The following is a 19,659-nucleotide window of genomic DNA, read 5'->3' on the forward strand; positions in this document are numbered from 1 at the left end:
GACCCCTATGAAGAATTCTTTACTTTATTTGAACTTCTCTAATGATGTCTCTTCAGCACTTAGTGTCAGTGAGGATTTTATTAAACAGTACATATTTCTAATTGCTCCATTACAATCTCTTTTTACCTTCTCTTTTCATGAAAAGATAAACTGTTATATGCAGTCTCTGACTTCAAGGGAGTTTTCAGAAGCACACTGAGGAAAATCAGTTTTCTTGCAAAAGCATACCTAATATTGGTAGTTGTTATTCATCTTTCTGATGCTATAACAAAGCACCTGACATAATCAACTTTAAAAAAGGAAGGTTTTATTTTGGTTCACATGTGTGTAGGTTTCAGTTTAGGCTTAGCTGGCCTGTTGCTGTGGTGCCTGTGATAAGGCTGGACATTTAGGTCGAGGGCATGTGGTGCAGCAAAGCTGTTCCCCTCAGGGTGCCCAGGGTAAGGAAAAAAAAGAGGAGAGATGAGTATTCCCCAGAGCACTTCAGAGCACACCCACTGTAACCTGACTACCCCCTTCCAGACCTGGAATCCTAGAGGTCCTCCATTCTCCACAGTGCCAAGCTAAGGATCAATCCCTCATTCCACAGGCCTTGGGAGACAGTCATGATCCATAGTAGGCTAAGTGGCCATAAAGAATGACATGCAGAGGAGCTGACTATGTGGTTGTCTCCAAATAGGTCTGCCTGACTCCAGTCTTATCTACTTAATTAGTAACATACCTTATCCCTTATCGTATCTCCTCTTCTTTTTAAAATTCTTCTTTTGCTCTCCTTTTCCTACGGAATTTACTGAAATTTCACAGCCCAGTGTGTAAAATATTCCATGATCTACCCCAATTTCAATTGGCTCTAGCATTTCCTTTTCTCCCTAATTTAAACCTTAAGGTACAGAGACTTGAACCCTTGCCTACTTTCCCAAGTGTGTCATATTCAAAGTTTTGCTCTGCCTGAAATGTGTTCTCCCACATATTTTGTTCCCTCCTTCTAGATGAAGATGACTCTTAGGTAAAGCTTTGCCAGGCATCTTAGGTCATCATGAATGCTTTCTCTGTGTTTCAGGAACACAGCATTAATTCTATTATTTTTCTCACTACGCTGCATACTAATTATGCATTGCATTCTTTGTCTCCCAAAAGAGTATGAGCTGGGTGAGACCAGTATCTTAATATTTTAGCAAAATAGCTTGGCTGAATACATGAACTGAAAAGTCAAAGAACGAATTTGAAAATGCTTTGCAATACTTTATATTTTTCGGACTTTTCAGGGATTCATCATTATAGTGGTAAAACTCAGGCTGAAAAAGACAAGTCATCCTTTGGTGTAAGAATATTTTGAAGAAATTAATGCTTCATCATCCAACCCATTCTCTCCATTTATTTGTTTATTTACTTATTTTTCCACAAATTTATATTGGGAACCTAGGAGATGGAGCCAAAAAGACATAATCTGAAAATACAGTTATTTTGCAAGTATAATCCAAGATAGGTCAAGCTGCAGATCAAATGAACTCTGATACAGAGTTAAATTTGTACAGTTTAAACAACAACCACCACCACCAAGCAAGAAACGTTGCACAAACATCAGGGTTAACTGAGTAATATAGTTAAGACAGCTGCTCCCAGGATAAACCTTTTATTTCTTTCTATTTTTTAAAATAATAAATTATGGACATTTCTTTTTTATAAGCAGAACCAAAGAATATCCAAATACACTTCTGATTTTTCACTTCTCTAATTTACAGAGAGTCAGACAGATTTTTGTGGGACAGATTTTTCCCTGTTAATTGTTCCAATATGGAAAACGCTTTGTTGGCAGATCAAAATGGCAGATGTCTTTTAATGCCCTGCCGTTTCACTTATGTAAATAATTATGTTCCTTTCCTGCCTGATATTTATTGCTATAGTTTTTTTTTTTTTCCATGCAGAACACATTTTGTCTGGGAACCAATTCCTCTTCAACACAAAAACAACAACAACAAAAAATCAAACAATCTTAGAGGATCAGCTGTATCTTTCTTTCAGAATTCTCTCAGAAACTAATTTAAGTAACTCATGCAAAGTCCCTGAATGTCTTACCTTTGTCTGAAATTCTGGTCACTGTACTTAGGTTAATCAACTACTTTATGTACTATAATTTTCTTTTCTCTACTCTGAGAGAGAGAGAGAGAGAGAGAGAGAGAGAGAGAGAGAGAGAGAGAGCCTTCTACCAAGGAAAATATTTTTAAACAAATGTCAAGGGAAAGTTGATTGTAAAAATGATACAATGTAGGGGCTGAGGATTTAGCTCAGCAGCATAAGCGCCTGCCTTGCAATCAGGCAGTCGTGAGTTCCATCCCCATTACTGATAAAAAGGAAAAAGACCAAAAAAAAAAAAATCATACAAAGTAATAATAAAAATTATGTCACTAACAACACACTGCATTCTGAGACATTTCAACCACAAATCCCTGAATTTCAAACATGCACAAAGACACATTCTTACTATATATTCCTTAAGTATTTCTCATTTCTCTGTGGCACAACAAAATATCTGCTTGTCAAGTACAGTGATTTGTAACTTCTGGATAAAACTGGAAGATATTTTATGTATTAGAGTCTTGGGTCAAACAGTCTTTTTTCATAGGTATTTTAAGACTCAGCTTATAGAATTTGCTTCATTGTCACATTAGTTTCATTTCAAAATATTAGGAAAACAATAGATTTGGCTTTATATTTTTCACATTGCTTTGAAGGGTATGTGTGTGTGTGTGTGTGTGTGTGTGTGTGTGTGTGTGTGTGTTTGTAAATGCTGTGGAGACAGTGGTGTTAAGTGAGTACCTTTGGTTCTTCGTGAGTCTGTCTCTCATAAAATTATTAGGTTTCTAAGAGGTATTATTTTATGTATAATCAAATTGCTCTGGTTCTACTTGTAGGCAATGATGGTATCTATCCAATTAACCAAATATAGTGTCAAAATTTAATACAAAGGAACTAGTTCAAAGTCTTAGTGACTTTCCTGGTAGCTCAAACAAAATATATGACACCCAAAGTAAAAACAAGAAAGGTCTATTTAGCTCAGAGTTTGTAGAGGCTCCAGGTGATAGTTGGCTGGATGCAAGGCAGGATGGCATGGCAGTTGGGCATCACAAAAGAGACACAGTTCACAGTGGGAAGAAGGCAGAAAAACAGCAAAGCAGTGCAATAGTGAGGAAGCAAGCAGCAAGCAGCAGCAGTAGTTCTGACTCTTATTTTATCCAGTGCACACACCGTTGGGATAGGTAGCACTGACACCTATGTGGGCCTTCCCCTTTATCCACACAGCAACTATACCAAACTAACCCATGGACTAATTTACTACTCATGCATCTTTTATCGCAGAATCACATGCTCTAGATCCATCCACATCTGGAAAGCCCCACCATGACCACATGAGGCTCTAGGGGGCTATCTAGACACAAAGCATAACAACTTGTGATGCTATTATAATTTCAGGATCCGTGTGTAAAACAAGCACAATGAACCTAGAAAAGTTGAATTCTTGTTCTGTTTACATTTTATCTATTACTGTAAAAATGTGTTTATTTTTTCTGTTTTCTTTCCTTCACAATAAGTGAAATTGCATTTTCTGCACATTCTTTGAAAAATTCCTTGGGATAACATGTGAAAATAACATGCAATAAGGCTCATCACTGTTAGAAGCTTGTTACAAATCTGATGCTCATTCAGTCTATGTAATAACAATAATTACAAAATGGAAATATTCATCAGGACGTGTATTTGCGATATAAATATTGGCAGTATTGCTCAGATCAGACACAGAAATGATGGACCAAATAAGATGGAAACTGAAAGATGACTCCAACCTAATGAATCAGTAATTGTGGCTTTGAGGAATGTTCAGATTGATGTGAGATATACTAAAAAGAGTAGTGTTCAGCCATTCATTCTGTTAACACGGAAAATATCATTAAATTCTCTAATACCAGTGAAAAGATGAGGGAAACAAGATTCGTGCCCTCAAAACAGGTTACTGTTTGGTGGATTATATGGATATTCTTGTGACTTCATAATGTATGTGGTGAAATGTTTCTGTGAAATGTGCAACGTATACATGATTTGCAGCAAATGAAGAGACAGCCCCTAGTGTGTTCCTAAAGGCAAGAAAATAAAGATGTGCATGCAGGCTAAACATTCATCTTTGTTTTGTTTTTGTCTTTTTCCTTTTTATCTGTACCTGGGATCGAACTCACGACTGCCTGCTTGCAAGGCAGGCGCTTATGCCACTGAGCTAAATCCCCAGCCCATAAACGTTCATCTTTGATCACTAGTACCATCGTAAGTGTACATGCTACAAACTGAAAAATCTTATTTAAAATTTCCATTATTTCAGTCCTTCTGTTCAAAGATGCCAAAAATTGAAATACTTCAAAAATTTTATTTTTTCACAAATTGCAAATTTAAGCCAGTTAAAAAGGATCCTGAATAATAAGTTATTTAAATGATATTTTCTGTAATTGTATACTACATATTCTTCTAAAATCAATGAAGCTTAAATCTTCACTGAAACTTTTGGAGCATATGTGCAGAAATACATGTTTCACCTATAATACATCTATGCATACACATATGCACAGATATAGATTATATATATATATATATATATATATATATATATATATATGTAAATGTATATATTCTTATCTTTATAGAGTTATTGCCACATTCCTATGGAAAGTAGAGTGGGCTAAGAGGAATGCAATCAAATGATTATTCTGATACTGATGGTGTTCAAGTGTGGATCAGTTTTTTTTTGTTTGTTGAGTGGTATTTTTATAGTAGATGGATTTATTTTGTTTCTGCAGTTACTACAGCAATGTAGAGTAAGTGGATTCCTCTCAAAAGTCACAAAAATATCTTCCTGGTAGCAAGGGTTTGTCTAGATTATTCAGTCTTCATTAGTCTAAAGAAAAGAATCTCCAAAAATTGTGGCCCATGGCCAGTAATTTCAGGCTAAAAGGTCTCAGATCAGGTCACACAGAGCAGACTGTACACCTTCAGAAAGGAGATACGCAGAGGAAAAGTGGTGTCAAGGAAAAGGTATGCTAAATGTTTCAGGGAGGCAGCTGTGGTGAATGGTTCCTTAAGCTTAGGTCAAGCCCTTCTGTCTCCATCATGAGGGCAGTAGACTATGCGTGCCCTTTGCTCCAAGCTGGTTCACTTCCAAGTTTTCAAACTAAGCCCATTTTCCTTTAATGGCTTTTTCCCCCAAATGCAACCCTGGCACTAGAACAGCCCAACTCTCAAGGGCAGCTCCTTCATCACAGTTTTACTTTTAGTGTCAGATTATATGTTTCCCTTCCTTGGACTGCATCATCATCATAACCCTTGTACTTGTATTCCCAAACTGGTGCCATGGAGACCATCATTATCACACACTTCTGTATTTTGTTGTTATAATGAAAAAGTATACAGGTAAAACTAGCATATGATTAGGAGTTCAGGTTTCAGACATGAAAGCCTGAAACCTGAGATACATTTCCACTAATAGAAATACTACAATTTGTGCATGACATACACTAGTAATTAATGGGGTTTTTTTTTCAAGTTTTTGCCGAAGTGGAAAAACATTGGAACCGGTTACAAAACCCTGGGTAACAAGATGAAAACCAAAGGGCTTGAAAAACATTTTCTTATCTTGGAAAACATGTTGCCCAGGACGCAGGATTGTGAACTAGTTTCTTACCTTTGGATGGTAAGCCCTTCTGTGTGGGAAATTGCATTCAAAGCTGTGATGACTTTTCCAAGAATTTATTTTCCTCTCCTTGCCAGTAAGTTTTTCTTCCTCATTAGTCTACTGCCCAAAGAGGATGGCTTCCAGGAAAGAATTAATATTTGCTGAGCCTCTCCAATAGACTGGCACTGTGCTGTGTACCTTTATGAATGGAAATAAATTTAACCTTCACATATTAGTATTTTAGATTACAACCAAGAAACTCAGGAAAATCACTTAGTATGTCTAAAGCCAGGCAACTTATATATGGAAGAGTCATACAGAAAATCTTTGGGTATCTAAGACTGGATGCTTTGCTTGTTAGAGCCTTGAATAGATAGAAGAAGAGTCTAAGAAATCTCTTGGAGGAAACTTTTAAATTGATAGAACATTTTCTGGCTCATCTTATTAACCATAGAGTCACTCTTTCACTTCCTTGAAAATGTGTCTTTACTGGTCTTTTTTTTTTTTTGTTTGTTTGTTTGTTTTGTTTTTTCCTTGGGTAATCCTTATATCTCAGTCATGTAAATATCCAAAGCATTAGACCTTGTCAAAGACAAAATGACTGGTTATAGTTCATAATGTAGATGAAAAAGAATCTGCAATTTAAGTGAAGATGCAAGACTCCTTCCCAGAAGAAAGGTTTTATTATGGTTATTAGTTTGTTTCTTTTTCCACGTGTGTGTCTGAATTTGATTTTCAGTTGTTTTGGATCATAGTGACTGTTTTATCATCAATGATCAGAGTGGATCACAAGAAAGTCCACTGCGGGCCATGATGCTAAAGGCTCAAGAATGCCTCCTCCCCAGCCATTCTCAATACTAGGAATGGAGACCAGGGCCTTCTGCACTGATCTGCATCTTTGGACCCTTCATGTTTTATTTTGAGTCAGTCTCACTGCATTATTAAGTTGTCCCAGCTCCACTTGAACTTCTAATCTTCCTACCTCAGGCTTCCAGAGGGCTGTGATTGCAATGGGTGTATAACCACGTTTATCTAAGGAATGATTGCTCCTTTTGAAAGAAGCTCACTCTCCATTGATAGCTGAACTACTTAGATGAAGGAGGAAAAGTTTTATTGACTCAAGCAACATTAATAATCTAAGTGTCAAGCCAGACTGTAAGACAAGACTATCTACCACCAGGTCTGTAGGCCTGGAGGAGTCCACACTGGGTATTAAGCTTTCTGTGGAAGGATTCCCAGAGCCCTCTGGAAGCACAGCACAGAGGGAAACACTGAGTGTTTTATGATTTAATTCCAGTAACAACTCCATGCGGCACACTTGATATAATCTGGTCCCCTTTCAAAGATAAGTAAATGAGGCTCTAGATGGGGAAAAGAGTAATCATCGTAAAGCATCCAATTATTATTTCTAGAAGGACCCTCAGTCTAACTCTTGCCCAGCTCTTGAGTTCATCTTAAAGTCTGTATGTGAAACATGTTTTGCTAGAAGAGATTTCTAAAGAAGTCTGTGAAAGTCTACTGATCTATCCTCTGAGATTCTAAATGGTTCAGTCAGCCTGGCACTCTGATGAGCTTTCATGTCATAGCTTCAGAGTGTCTGAGAAGGCTCAGCTGCTCAGAACATAAAGCATCTTGAGTTCACATGCTGGTGCTGTGCTCAGGCCCACGTTTTCCATTAATGTGTGAGTTTCAATTACCTTCATGTACAAGCCAGCCTGCTGTGATCTAACTGTGTAGTCGTGTATGGCTGGCTCATTGAAGTATAGATTTAAATCATGACTTCCACCAGTTTACAGAAATAAAACTTCTCTGTTCACATTCCCTTTACTCGTGACACCACGGTAACTGAGTACCAAATAGAAACCTAAATAAATAATCTGTGGATGTCTTTCATATCAGAGTTACACATGGCTAAGAAATTTGATTTTCTTTTCTTCTAAAATGTTTAATATTCATTTTTATTTGTGAAGGAATTAATGACTTTTCAGGACAGTAAAGTTGGTAAGATGTTGTTATATTTTATGAAAGTCTTAAGTATAAAACAAGAAAAAGACAGTAAACTTACATTTTGAAATAATTTATTATAATTTGTAAATTTACCTGCTGATATGGGAGAGTGACTTAGTGATTAATTTAGAAAAGTAAACAATAGACAGCAGGCCAAATTTTATTTGGCAAGTTTACCCTTCTCTTTAGCAATAAGAGCAAAATATTCCAGCCATACAGAAATCAGAAAATATAGGAATGAAGGATAACTGTTTTGCCTTCTGTCCACTGAGGTGCTGGTAGTGAAAGGATGAAAATCTGTCTCTGCAAGGCCCGACGAAGCCAGTGAAAATGCACACCTTACCTACTGCAGTATTCAGAATGTCTGCTCATCTTATATGAGGCTGAATCTGCCATAATGGTCCCACAGAGAATACACTAGATTTTCCTTAACCTAATGTCTGCACGTTTAATTTTTAGAGTGTAAAATATTGTTTCTTATTACAGAAACAAATTTATGTTGCTGAGTCTTTCTAAAGCCTGGCAGTTTGGGGCCTCCTAGAATGTTGTTGAAAGCATTCTACTGCTTTTTTATTTTTCTTCTTCTGTTGCTGGGGGTGCTGAGGATTGAAACCAGTGCCTTTGCACTAAGATGTATCCCCAATATCTTCTTTTTTTTTTTAATTTTTGTATCATGACAGGGTCTCACTGAGTCACAGGTTTGCCCAAGCTAGGCTCAAAATTGTGAGACCACTGCTTCAGACTCCCAGAAAGCTGGGACTATATGCCTGTGTCACTCCTCCTGTTTAAATTACTGCTTCTCAATCTACAAACAAACAAGCACATATGAGAAGATATCTGTGCATGCATTTGTGTGTGTGTGTGTGTGTGTGTGTGTGTGCACAATTTGATTGAGCATAATCAAATTTTTGCTGTTATATAACATCCAGGTTTTCCTTCCAGAAAATATATTCTGGAAAAAATATTGGAGGCTAGTGGACAAATATGTGGATGAGGAAACATTTTAGGGGCAAATCTTATACAAGATTGACAAATACATGAAAAACAACATCTGGAATTTTAGTTAAACTTTTCCCAGAGTATAGTTCAACTATTTGTTCAACAAATATTTATTAAACATCTGCTGTATATCTGGGCCTGGAGAGGCAGAGATGAATCAGATAAAATTGCCTGTTCTCTGGAGGTTCACGGTCTTAGTGAGGTCAAAGTGGTTATGGCAACAAATCGTGACAGAGGAATGAATAGGATACCAATTTCTATAGGAATTCACAGTGGAGGACATTGCAAAGAAATGGATGGTGAAGAGGTCTAGGGAAGCCTTCTAGAAGAGGTAACTTTGGGATTCAGTTTCAAGCTTTGACAAGTTTTACTCACTTGATAAAAGGAATAGATTTGGGCACAGAGAGCGACGAGTGGAGAGAGACTCAAGGAGTATGGAAAACCATGGCAGACTTGGAAACTAAAAATTATTTCTCCATTTGGGGCTGCGTCAATTCATGTGAGAAGAAGCAGGATGTGAAAAGAGGCAGGGTATGAGGCTGGCAGGCAAGATCTAATGTAGGTGAAGGAAGCAGTTGGCCCACTTTGTAGATGCGGACTGTGTTACATGGGCAAAGAGAAAGTAGAGGTGTTTTAAGCAGGAGAGGTTGATGTGTTTAACCAGGGTGGTTGATTATGTTTGAATTTTATACAAACATTGAATCAGCTACAAATTTTATATCGGATTTCCACTTTAAAGAAGACTGACTCATAACTGGGTGAATTGTTTAGGCAAAATTGATGGGAGAGTTGGGAGTTCCTCTTAAAAACGAATAAAACTTGCAACATTCTTGTAGTGAAGCAGGCAAAAGCATGAGCACGGCTTGTGCTCACACTCGTTGAAATATTTAATTATATGATATGATTATTTAGAGTACAAAGCTAAAGCTCATGGCTTTCGAGGCAGAGGGTGAACACTCAAGCAGAATCTGCTGTGGTTAACTTACCAGGGAAGGCATTCAGTACCCACCAACTGGAAAAATGCAATTGCTGAGTTTTGTTCCAAAATGCAGATGGTTCCTTGACGCTATCAAGCCAAATGTCTATTGCCTCTATAGATACTAAAAGAACAAGTGGGAAGAATTGTGGTTATTAACCTTTACAGTGAAAAGGGTATGCTCAAATTTGGCAAGCTGAATGCAACTGTGACTGGAAAAGTCTTGATCTGAAAGCACCTCCTGTTCCAACAGATAACACTGCAGGCATCTATGCTCAGCATGGAGGATTCAGTCGGCAGAAGCAGGACTTATACCTCCTGCCCATAGTGATCAGTGATGGTGGCATTCCACCCATGAGTAGTACCAACACCCTCACCATCAAAGTCTGTGGGTGCGACGTGAATGGCGTGCTGCTGTCCTGTAATGCTGAGGCCTACATCCTGAATGCTGGTCTGAGCACAGGGGCACTCATCGCCATCCTTGCCTGCATCGTCATTCTCCTGGGTAAGGGATCTCCCTTGTCACTTAGTACAGCTGGATGTGCATCCTTGACCATGTATTTCTCAGTTATGAGCTGGTTACCAGGCCATGTGCTGCAATGTGGACATGGTTTAAACGAAATACAAGTAAGAATTTCCTGCGCCCATGAGTTCTATAGCACAGCGGGCATGGCGTGCAATTTAACAAGCATGCAAGTGGAGGGAAGGAAAGGCTATGATGACGATTTTGCCAGACATCACAGACGTACACAGTGGAAGATGCCATGAAGGGGCTGGAAATGCATCCAAGAAATAGTTTGCAGATAATGAATTTAAAGAGGGGCCTGGTATATGAGGAAATGTTTTGTCTCATAAGAGAAAGAAAAAAGGTTAGTAAGATGCAGAAATAATATTTACAACCTTAAAGATAGTGCAGGCAGGACTCAAGGAACAGGATGAAGGTTTGCTGGATGAAGCCAGGCTGTGACCTTCCCTATCATTAGGATCTAGAATATCTGTGTGCACATCTTAGTTTATGCAGATCCCTGGGAGATTTTCCTGCACTTGCCCGCTGAGATAGGTTCCCCTCTTTTGCACTTCAGTCCACCCATGATCCACTCTGTAAAAAAGCCATATGCAGATGCTAAAATATTCTCCCTCTGCTGGATTTCAGGAAGATTCAATCATTTATCCTATGTACTCAGCACACTGATTGACAAAAGTTGCCATTCAAACTCAGATATGTCTGACATCAAACATGCTTTTATCAAGATGTTTAATTCTCCACTGAATGAATAATGGGGCTGACTCCTTAGGAAGGAGCCACTGAACTCAGTTCAAAAATTAGTAGTGCAGTATTATCTGGGAACCAGGCCCCATATTAAACCTTGAGGCATTAAAAAAAAATCTTGCACAATATTTCTGTGCTGGATGAGGCTATAGTCTATCAAGGAAGGTATGCATGAACAAACAGACAGAGATACCTGATAAGTGCTTACAGAAAAGTGTAGACAAAGGACATTGCCTGCAGAAAGCAAAAAGTACATGTCGCTGCCTGAAGAGGTTCAGAGACTTCTTCTTTGAAGACATAAAATTTATGTCAGAAACAGAATGTGTTTCCTAGCTGGTGAAAGGGGCTGGGATGGTTGGGTATCCAGGTAGAGTGAACAAAAGAGGAGGAGCCCTAAAGGATGCATACAGGGATAGACGAAAGTCTAAATCACATGATGGATGTAATGAAGATGGCAAGAACAGGTGCATGTGTAGAAAAGCAGGTGCATAGCCTGTCTGGTGTCAAGGTAGGAAATCAGTAAAGATTGCCATAATGAAAAATAAAAAAGAATCAACCAGGCAAAGAAAGTGAAAAGGAATGATAGGTGCTGGAGACGAAAGTGCTTTCAGGAACAAATCACAGAGCTCGGAGACCCCATAAAGACCAGCACAAGGGCTGGGCCCCCGTCCCTGAAACTTAGAGTGGTGTGGACCCAGGGAAATCTCAGTTCCCTTTCCAAAGGCAACCACAAACATTTCCTTCCATCTTGTTAAATGTGTGAGGGAATCTTCTTGGTAGGGTTGAGAAGAAATGGAGAGAACTGATACAGAATAAGCAGTGTCTCAACTCTCTTTATAAATGACTGCTCATTCTCCTAGATTGTCCATTCTAATAGAACACCTTACCCAGAAAAGGTACTGGATTGTGTGTGGTTTTTAAAATTTAAAATAAATAGAAGATTATTCTTCTGAGTTTTTGTTTTTAATATGCTCTCTACCCACACGCGTGCTAAGGTTTCTATTGTTATAGAGCAGGGCTCATGCTTCTCCCCAGATCTTTGGGCAGGATATAGTTTTCATTCTTAAAAGAAGGTTCTCTAAAGGTCCTCATTTGTAAATGTGAGAATCCAGCCAGCTCCATTTGCAAAAGCAAATAACAGCATTAGGCTTCTTTAAGAAACTCTAAGCCAACACCTTTAGAATCTTCCCATTTCTTAGGAAGACGACTTCCAAAAAGCACTGGGATTCCTGTGGCAAAAGTTTAAAATAGTTCCAATCTGCCAAGTTACTGCACATAATGTTTACCTGGGAGCATTTTCCACCAACAGAGACAGGCAAAGGGCAGGTCTGCATGTCTCTGGGAATTCCAGGCAGCACTCTCATTTCCTAGGATGCACCCGGTTTCTGAAGCATTTGCACATTTAATGGTTTACAGAAAGCTGAACTCCTCTAGGAAAAGAATCCAGGGAAACTGGGCTTCACCTAAGCTTATTTTCTTTCATTTTTCTTCCCCTTGTAGTCATTGTAGTCTTGTTCGTGACGTTGAGAAGGCAAAAAGAAGAACCACTCATCGTTTTTGAGGAAGAAGATGTCCGTGAGAACATCATTACTTATGATGATGAAGGAGGTGGTGAGGAAGACACGGAAGCCTTTGATATCGCCACCCTCCAGAACCCTGATGGTATCAATGGCTTTATCCCCCGCAAAGACATCAAACCTGAGTATCAGTACATGCCTAGACCTGGGCTCCGGCCAGCACCCAACAGCGTGGATGTGGACGACTTCATCAACACCAAGATACAGGAGGCAGATAATGACCCCACCGCCCCGCCCTATGACTCCATCCAAATCTATGGCTACGAGGGCAGGGGCTCCGTGGCCGGGTCCCTGAGCTCCTTAGAGTCTGCCACCACAGATTCAGACTTCGACTATGACTATCTACATAACTGGGGACCTCGTTTTAAGAAATTAGTAGACTTGTACTGTTCCAAAGACACTTTTGATGACGACTGTTAACAACAAAGATACAAATTTGACCTTAAAGAACTGTCTGGGTTCTCACAAATCTAGAAGATGTGTAAACAGGTATTTTTTTAAATCAAGGGAAGACTCATTTAAAACAAGCAAAGTTTTACAGAGAGGATACATTTAATAAAACTGCAAGGACATCAAAGTGGTAAATACTGTGAAGTATCTTTTCCCACAAAAAGGCAAATATTGAAGTTGTTTGTCAACCTCACTAGAGAAAAACCACTTGGCATACAAAATATTAAAGTGAAGGAGGATTCTAACGGTGAACTCACAATGAAGGGAAATCATTTGTGTATTATGAACATCTAAGTCTTTCTTCTTCTTCTTCTTCTTTTTTTAATTTGTCAAAGAAGCTTCCAGAAAATTAGAAAGGACAACAGTTCTGAGCTGTAATTTTGCCTTAAACTATGGACACTCTATATGTAGTGCATTTTTAAACTTGAAATATATAATATTCAACCAGCTTAAACCCATACAATGTATGTAAAATACAATGTACAATTATGTCTCTTGAGCATTAATTTTGTTACTGCTGATTGTTGTAAATATTTTTGCTTCTACTTTCATCTTAAACTAATACGTGCTAGATATAACTGTTTTGTTTCAGTGGGAAGTGCCCTATTTCTATGTCATTTTTAATGTATCTATTTGTAGGATTTTAAAGTTCTTATTTTAGTATACATGCAAATATTGGTATTCTGACATGTAAGAAAATGTTACAGCATCACACTTATATTTTATGAACATTGTACTGTTGCTTTAATATGAGCTTAAATATAAGAAGCAATCTTTGAAATAAAAAAAGATTGTTTTTAATTCTGGGTTTGATTCTTAACATTGAAAAAAATCAAGGATTTATAATGATCCATTTATATTTCTAATTTAATTGTGATCTTTGGTAATCCTATTTATGATCTGTTATAGTCTGTCTGTTGCTTTGGTTGCTTATTTAAAATCAAATATATTTGATAAATGTTATTTTTTTTTTCTCAGACAAGATTCTGTAACGTCATGTAAACCATGTTTTGTAAGCTCTTGGTGTTAGCCTCTTGGCTTGTTTTTGCACATCTCTTCTAGAGAAGAAGGAAGCTAGGCATATAGATCACTCTATGATTTTGCAATATGTTATATAACATGCATTTATCTTACGTATCAACACTGCCCTATTTATGAGAGATGAATCCATGAGGGAATGGAGGCTATCAGAGTTCTTAATGTTCGAGGTGTAGATTTCATGCCCCACCTGGAACATTTGGGAGTTGGAAGGAAGAGTAACATGTCAAAATATTAATTTTCCCCTCGATTCCAATATTATTCTTTTTTTCTTTATATTGTTCGTACCAGGCTGTTGTAGGACTCCAACAGTAGAAACTGCTCATTTCCCCTCCTGTTATTTTTACTTAAAGTGAGGTGGCATTTTGTTTTGATAAGAGAAAGAGAACTTCACTTTAAAAATTTTGCTTTCGAATATGCTTTGAGCTGTAAGCTTCAGATGAAAGCAGGGATAATGTTGCATTTGGAGGGTGAATTCCATTTGAATTGCTAATATGGCAGGATCATCTGAAATCCAGTCTTGCTTCCCATGGACTGGGACTATGTAAAGGAGATTTTACTTGTATAGTTGGGCCAAAGGTCGAAACATAGCAATACTTGGGGAAAGATCACAGAAAATCATGCTATAAGCACTTTCCCTCTTTCCCCCTAAACACTACAGGGCATATGTTTTTTTCTTGGATTACCGACAGTTTTTAGATTATCTTCTTCTTTTTCTTACTTTTTGTGAAAGTTTGTTTCAAGCATTTCTCGGTACCTTGTTGTATACTATTTTTATGATTCAGTCAAAATGCATACAAAGAAATGTTTTTATGAAGTGCTCACTTCCGTTTTACTTTGCATTTAAATCAAACTGGCTGAACACTTCAATAGAATCAATTCTGTGGACAATGTCACTTTCACTGCAGTGAAGATTCGAACATTCGCAATACTTCCATAATTGCAGGTTGTGTTCAATTTTTATATAGTTTTTGTAATCCAAAGAATATTTTGCTAGATTTGCACAGATCTCCAAACAAATTTGAAATGAAGAAATAGCTCAAAAGGAATAAGAATAGCACTTGAACAAGTCTGCCGCTGTAAGTAACCCTATCACCATGAATGATCCTTTTTTCTAGGAATGTATTTGCGATAGAGTGACAACTACATTTTCACGTTTTTATGTCAAAGGTTTTTTAAAAGCTGTCTACTTTTCAATAGTTAGAGATACTTGTTTTTTTTTTTTTCTTTTTACTTTTTTTTTTTTTTTTTTTTTTTTTTTTTTTTACTTTAAGACTCTATTGTTTGTAGAAACATCTTAGAAGCTTGAAAATAAAATGTTTTTCCTGATTAGTGGAGTCCTTTTTCATTTGAAATATATTGCCTTAAAAGCAATCTTGCTTTAACTAGCATTTCTTTATTTCACTATAAAAATAATCACTGCTTTAAGATATAAATACAATCTTAAAAATGAATATTATTTCTTCCTCTTGTCCTTAGATAATGGATATTATTTATATTTATCATTCATTCCTGCAATCATTGGTACACTCTTCCACCAAAATCTTATATTGCAGACACTATGCTGGCTACTTGAGTATGCAGATTGAATCTTGGTACCTTCCTTTACATTGCTAAGTCTCCTCCAAGCTACACTAAAATATCTTTTATTTGCCCAGATCTACAATTGAATTTCAAAAGCTGAAATAATCCAAAAGAAACATGAATGGCACGTAAACAAGATTGGTGTCTTGTAACCACTTATACCCATCTGCTACTTCCCTAAACAATGCAAGATTGAGAGAAAAAATAATAAAGGATGAAAAGATAAGAGAACACAAATACCTAAAGTGACACATTCAGGGCCCCACAGTATGGATCTCTGTGTTAGGTGGGCCCTAGTAAGGAGTGTTTGAATTGCTGTGGGGAACTAGTCCCTTTATGAGAACTTTTACAGAACAGTGGAATCAAAGTTCGACATTTTGTATCTGAGCAGAAGAGGGGCAAAATCCTTCTGGCAGGCAGTATGGATGACAGATTGAAAGCACATAAGACTAGGACACTCCAGGAAGATCTCTGTGAAGGTCAAAAGGACATATGAGGGCTTGGAATAACTCAAGAAATCAGGCATGAAAACGAGAAAAGTCCTGCCTGCTTCCACTATGCCTTCAGCCTGGCCAGCTGCCAGGGTCTCTGACCTGGAAGAAGGCCTTGATGTCTCAGCTGCAAACCCCGCCCCGTCTCCCCTCCACAAAGGAGGCAAAGGAGCATTTTAAAGAATTCAGTTTGCAAGATTCCATAGTTTGAACACTTCTCTGTCTTCCTAAATTCTTAAAATCTGATTTATTTTCTTACTTTACAAGAACATGCCCTGCAAACTTCTGCAACTTCATTATATGTCATCCTGCTCTACACCCTGCCACATCCCGGGCACACAGGCCTTCAATTTAATTTGAAAATGAATCTAAGGGAGATCATCCTTTGTTGGTTCCATTGTTACAATCTTCACTCCTTCAATTTATTTTGCTTATTGACATTCATGTATCTGTGTGTTGGTATATATGCACCCGTGTGTGTGTGTGAATCTGATTAACACCTACACGTGAGCTCCCAGAGGGCACAGACATGATGTGCTGGTCAACCACTGTATGCCCAGTAGTGTAACAGTGTGCAGTGAATATTTATGGAGTGAATGAAAAAAAACACTGGTAAGGCAGCTTTTCCAGGACTTGCTGACTATTAGAGAACGCCATTATGATTTTAAGCTTTTCTCTTTTGGAAACAGAGTCCATTATACTAGGAGTTGTTACTGGAAAGGAGAAATGGGTTTGAGGAAAGGAAGCTGAGCTCCATTTGAGTGGAAATGTAACTTGCAGATGCATGAGAGACAGCTGGAGTGAGCTGAGAAGTACAAAGGCTGGAGGCCAGGTGCACATGCAGCTCACCAGAGAAGCATCGGATGGGCAGGAGGATGGGATCAGCAGAGAGAGGAGACTCCCAGCGAGTCACTGTTTTGCTTCTGATTGAATTTCCACTTCCCTTTCCCAGTTTTCAAAGGGTAGTTCCATGGTGAAGTCCTTCTGGTGTTGAAAAGTAATGGTGAATTTAGTTTTATGAATAAAGATAATTAATAAGCATAAATCTCACCCTTGTATGTCAAATGCTTTGAAAAGTAAGAAGAAAGTATCAATTAAGTTGTTAAACCTTCCTTTCATAACCAGCCCTTTGAAGCTCATACTCTACAGGAGTCATAAACTAGCCACATGACGTCCATCCTCTTTCTGTGAGAAAATAAAGTACTTGCTATGCTCCTCATGTTACACTGAAGGACACTGTAGACCAGAGGCTGAGACATCCTTCCGAAGTGATGCAGAAACTTGGTGGAAGGGATTCCATTCCATCCATTACACTTACATTGGTCAGAGGACTTAATATTTGAGCGTAAAGAAACCTACAAGGATGACTATTGGTTGCAACCAGTGACTTAGCTGAAACATTATTTTGAAAGTTTGAAAGGAATGTGGATGTCCAGTTCCATACATTTAGCTTATGACTCTGAGCAGCCACTCACCATATAGGGTTTATTCATCCCCTTGGGCTCAGCTGCCTTCCCTAGTCACAGTGCTACTGTGCATTGTTCTGCCAGGTTTACATTCTTCTACAGCAGCACTTTGCAAATTACATAGAAAAGAAAGCAAGTGGGTGTTTTATACCCATATGTATTGTGTTTCATACAAACTTGGTATTTCACCCTCTTCATGAAACTAAAAATATGCACAAAAAAGAAGACCAGAGTCTGGAGCTTTTATTGGTTTTCAATGGACTGCATTAAGAATTGTGCTTTCAGGTCACTGTACTCTTCAAGGAAATTATTGTTTTCTGATGATTTCACCTTGACTCGATTGTTGCCAATCACTTTAAGAAATTGATGACTAGTACTTGGTCGTCTCTCACAGTTTCACAGAAATGATACTGTCAGTAACAGGTTACACAAAACTCATCTTCAGCTCAAGGGCATAATAATGTACCCCATACTGGACATAGCTTTCACAGTACTGCTATGTAGAAGGCCAGGCTCAAACATTAATTAGCTGTGTGACTTCATACCTGCATCGTGACCCCTCTGTAAACTTCATTTTCTATATGCATTCAGTGGAAATAACTATTCCTATTGTGGCAGCAGTGGTAAAGAGCAAGGGAACACAGTTCTAGAGCTGCTAACAATTCCTGGACTCACTAGAAGGCAACAATTACATTTCATTTATTTTTATTGCTATTGTTATTACTTTGTATTTTGGCAATATTCATGATTGAACACAGGATTCTCACTAAGCTACATCCTTAATCTTTTTTAAAAAGAGTATTACTGTTCTTACTTTGAGACAGGGTCTCCCTAGGACTCTAAATTATACAGATTGAAATTATACTATGATCCTCCTGCCTCAGCCTTCTAAAGTGCTGGGATTACAGGCATTTACCACCACACCCAGATAACAGCTACATTCTTAGTATTTATATTATTTTCTGAATCTTGGGTTCCACAGAAACATAAGGAAAGAAAGTCATCCCTCTTTCCCGTTGATGTGTTTAGGTTAGTTTCTTCATAAATTAATATACTCTATCATCACCTTTTCTCCAGAGCCAAAACAGAATGTGGATACCTTAACACACTAACTTTAGTATAGACAGAAAACATTATTAACAGTTTTCCTACCTCAAAAACTTAAAAGAACAATTATCTTGTCAATGTATTCACCTGGGTTTGACTAAAATATGTAGAATAATATTGACAAAGCAATAGGTTAAATATGATACAATATTTCTTAAGAAATTTTCACAATTACAGACTGTGTATACTTATATTGAAGCCATTACTAAATGACATATGAAACTTAGACAAACATGTCAAGAACTGTATAATCTTTGATATTTCTAGTATAAAAATTTTATTTGATATATTTTTTCTTATTTGTTCAAAAATAAGTACTTCCTTTTTAAGAAAAGTAAGTCTTCTCTGAAGGTATTTAGATTTGAAAGCATTTAATTAATATTTTTTACACTTTCATATAAGTCCAATTGAACTACAATTATTATATCATTTGTTACTCAGGAAATTGGAAATTATTGTATGATATGATAATTCTCTCTCTCTCTCTCTCTCTTTCATCTCTAAACACTACTTCAGAAGTGAAGAAACTGGCTGCTTTTGATAATATGACTTCAAATTACTTTCTCTTATAAATTAGTAAAGAGTTGGGTAGTTTTACAATGCTGACTTAATAAACTACTGAGGGTCTTTGGAATTACAAATCTTATCTCATGTGTGCTGTGTCTCTAAGATTTATTTTTTGCTATTAGTACATTTTTGCAGTTCATGCAGTTTATTTTTTTTTTAATTTTATTTAAAAGAAAAAGAGAAAATAACAAAACAAAACAAAGCGGTGTAAGGGTAAAAGTAATACAGAACTACAAAAACAAAACAAAACAAAACAAAACAGTAAGAAATCACCAGTTAATAGATTACATATTATCATCTTAGAGATAGCTGCTCAAATCACAGTCTCAAAGCATACAAAGTGGGCATTCAAACAGTGAGACTGCAAACAGTTGTGTTCAATGATCCAAACAAAAACATTAATATGGTCAGCTA

At 37.4% G+C, this 19,659-nt stretch overlaps 1 protein-coding gene across 2 annotated transcripts in view; it reads left to right on the forward strand.

The window, feature by feature from the left end:
* Positions 1–13,341, forward strand: part of LOC100730743 (cadherin-11-like) — a 150,139-nt gene extending 136,798 nt beyond the window's left edge. For both annotated transcript variants that reach the window (XM_063247442.1, XM_023565996.2), the window contains 2 exons: positions 9,949–10,200; positions 12,466–13,341. In XM_063247442.1, coding sequence (XP_063103512.1) covers positions 9,949–10,200; positions 12,466–12,962 — 749 coding nt within the window. In that variant the 3' untranslated portion in view covers positions 12,963–13,341. The remainder of the gene's footprint in view (positions 1–9,948; positions 10,201–12,465) is intronic.
* Positions 13,342–19,659: the final 6,318 nt, after the last annotated feature.

The sequence above is a fragment of the Cavia porcellus genome, unplaced genomic scaffold (assembly GCF_034190915.1).
Source record: "Cavia porcellus strain 051 isolate PalLab524CR breed Dunkin Hartley unplaced genomic scaffold, mCavPor4.1 scaffold_4, whole genome shotgun sequence".
In the NCBI taxonomy this organism is placed as follows: Eukaryota; Metazoa; Chordata; class Mammalia; order Rodentia; family Caviidae; genus Cavia; species Cavia porcellus.